At 38.3% G+C, this 2,885-nt stretch overlaps 1 protein-coding gene across 1 annotated transcript in view; it reads left to right on the top strand.

Moving 5' to 3' along the window:
- Nucleotides 1-2,885, top strand: part of BRCA2 (BRCA2, DNA repair associated) — a 59,949-nt gene that overhangs the window by 8,328 nt on the left and 48,736 nt on the right. Inside the window, 2 exon segments of the mRNA XM_023520613.1 lie at nucleotides 237-348; nucleotides 1,120-2,846. Coding sequence (XP_023376381.1) covers nucleotides 237-348; nucleotides 1,120-2,846 — 1,839 coding nt within the window.

Below are 2,885 nucleotides of genomic sequence, written 5' to 3'. Positions count from 1 at the left end.
TGATTATGCTGTTGCAGTTGCCTGTCATTTTAGGATGCTTTGAAAAATTTTTTATCTTGCACTTTTTCATTCTCTAATTTCTGATTTATCTAAGCCTTTGAGAAAGTCTCTACACCTGTTCCTGTATGTGATTTTCTTTGACTTCCTATGAAACGCTGCTGTCTCTCTGTTTAAGAATAAGTTGAATATTTACGCATGCTGAGAGTTTCTGTAATTGTAAAATATAACTTTTATAGATTTTGAAAAGCTATTTTTCTAACCATGATGAAAGTCTGAAGAAAAATGATGTGTTTATCCCATCTGGGCCAAATAATGAAAACAAAAATCAAAGAGAAGCCAGAAGCCATGGTAAGTCCAGTTTAATTGAACTACTGTTTTTAACTGACATTATTGAAGTATTGCTCCTCTTAGAGAGAAAACACCTTGCTTCTCCTTTCTTGATGACTGAAGGTATTGCAAGTAGAAGCTAAGCTGATTTAGATGAAAATGTCGAAACATCTTGCTAAAACGAGATTATTCAAGATGCTGATGTGACACAGAAACAAAACAAAACCCACTACTCAAAACTTAGAGATGAAGACAACAAAATGTGAAGGCCTTATTTTCTAATTAGAAAGTAAATTGGTTGCAGATATATCAGAAACATACCAAAAATTACCAATCAGGTCATTGGAATATTGCATTTTTCTTCTTATGTGTGTACGTCTGCATAAATATGTAGGATTGGGTGTGTGTGTGTGTGTGTGTGTGTGTGTGTGTGTGTGTGTGTGTGAAATCAGATTTTACTCTTGGTTGTTGTAGGGCCACTAAATTAATTGAGATCATCTGGTTTGATGAATCTTAGAATATTAAATTGTGTATATATAGTAAGATTGGTTGAGTTTTAATTGTAGAGCTGGTAAAGAAAGGTTATTGGAGATTGGAGTATAAATAAAAGGCTTTGGGTACATTAGAATCAGTCTTTATCAGGGGAAGGGTGGCATGCCCCCCCTCCAAAAAAAGAGCACTCAGAATAATCCTTTAAATGTTATTATTTCTATGAAAAAGATCGTGAGTGTAGTATAAATTATGCGGTTATATTATAAAATGTTAATATGCTTCTGTTTTAAATTTTAACAGGATGGGGGAATTCATTTGATAAAGTAAGTAGCTGCAAAGACCATTTTAGAAAGTCAGTGCCAAATGTCCTTGAAGACGACGTACATGAAAACGTTGCAGATGTTTCTGAAGAAGATAGTTTTTCATTATGTGTTTCTAAATATAAAACAAGAAACGTTCAAAAACTAAAAACAAGCAAGACTAGGAAAAATATTTTCAGTGAAACAAAAACCAATGAATGTGAAGAAGCTAAAAAACAAGTGAAAGAAAATAAACATTCCTTTGTATCTGAAATGGGACCAAATGACAGTGATCCATTAGATTCAAGTATAACAGATCAGAAGCCCTTTGGGAATGGAAGTGAAGCAGTGTCCGAGGCAGTTTTACCGTCTTCAGCCACTGGATGGTCACCGCTGACCCTCTCGGGTCTAAATGGAACCCAGATGGATAAAACACCCCTACTGCATATTTCTTCTTGTGACCAAAATAATTCAGAAAAAGATCTAGTAGGCACAGGGAAAGAATGTACCAACTTCGTTACTTTAGAAAATTCTTTGCCATGTATTTCAAGTGTACCAAAAACAGAGACGCTACTAAGCGAGGAAACAGTGGTAAATAAGAGAGCCGACAGGCAGTGCCTTGAATCTCCCACTCGTGCGGTAAAGCACGCACTGGCTGAAACTTCCCTGATGGCTTCTCCACTTCGGGGTGTCGAAAAGTCTGTACTCGGGATCAGAGAATTGCCTGAGGAGACATCCAGTACAGTTTTCTCAAATAATATGACTGATCCCGACTTTAAAGGAGAACTTGAAGCCTCTGAAGGTAGATCGGAAATACACACTGTTTGCTCACAAAAAGATAGTTCTTTATGTTCAAGTTATGTTGATGGAAGCTGGCCAGCCACTATCATACACACTCCTGTGGCTTTGAAGAATACGGGTTTGATATCCACTTTGAGAAAGAAAACTAGAAAGTTTATTTATGCTGTAAATGATGAAACATCTCATCAAGGACTAAAAATGCAGAAATGCCAGGAATCAGGACTGAATAACCATTCAGCACAGTTTGAAGCAGACACTTTTGAAGTACCATCCACAGTTACAAATGCCAGTTCAGGTACGTGTATGTGTGTGTGAGAGTAGAGAGTTTTATGGGTGGCGACAAGTTCTCTTATTTGACCCTGTGAATCTGTAATCTTTTTTAAGAGCACACTGCCCGCTTTCCTTCTATAGTGTTTTTGGTTTTTCTTCTGCAGTTTTAAAATCTCCGTATCTTGTACAGTTGACCCTTGAACTATGCGGAGGTTGGGGCACCGATCCCTGGGCAGTCAGAAATTTGAGTATAACTTTTTACCCCTCAAAACCTAGCTGTCCCTCAGTATCTGTGGAGGGCTGGCTCCAGAACACAAACCCACGCAACAGCAATGCTCAAGGGCCCTGTATGAAACGGCTCAGGGCAGTGCCAACGGTCAGCTCTCCAGCCATGGAGCGAAACACTGTTTCAGTCCATGGTTTCTTGAATCTGTGGATGCAAAACCCAGAGATGTGGAGGGTCGACTGTATGTTTACTAAAAAAAATCCAAGTTTAAGTGGATCTGCTCAGCTCAAGCCCATGTCGTTCGAAGGTCACCTGTAGTCAGTATCAAGCAGTGTCAGCATACGTTATTGGTTAGTTAGGCCTTTGATTAACAGTCTTCAAATTCATTTCATCAGACTTGTTGGATCAGTTTGCATGGTATATGTGTGATCATCACTCTTGAGACAGAGCCTGTGATTTATAAGCATCAA

The sequence above is a fragment of the Pteropus vampyrus genome, unplaced genomic scaffold (assembly GCF_000151845.1).
Source record: "Pteropus vampyrus isolate Shadow unplaced genomic scaffold, Pvam_2.0 Scaffold272, whole genome shotgun sequence".
Classification (NCBI taxonomy): Eukaryota; Metazoa; Chordata; class Mammalia; order Chiroptera; family Pteropodidae; genus Pteropus; species Pteropus vampyrus.
The sequence above is the reverse complement of the archived record's forward strand: the minus strand, read 5'-3'. Positions and strand labels throughout refer to the sequence as shown.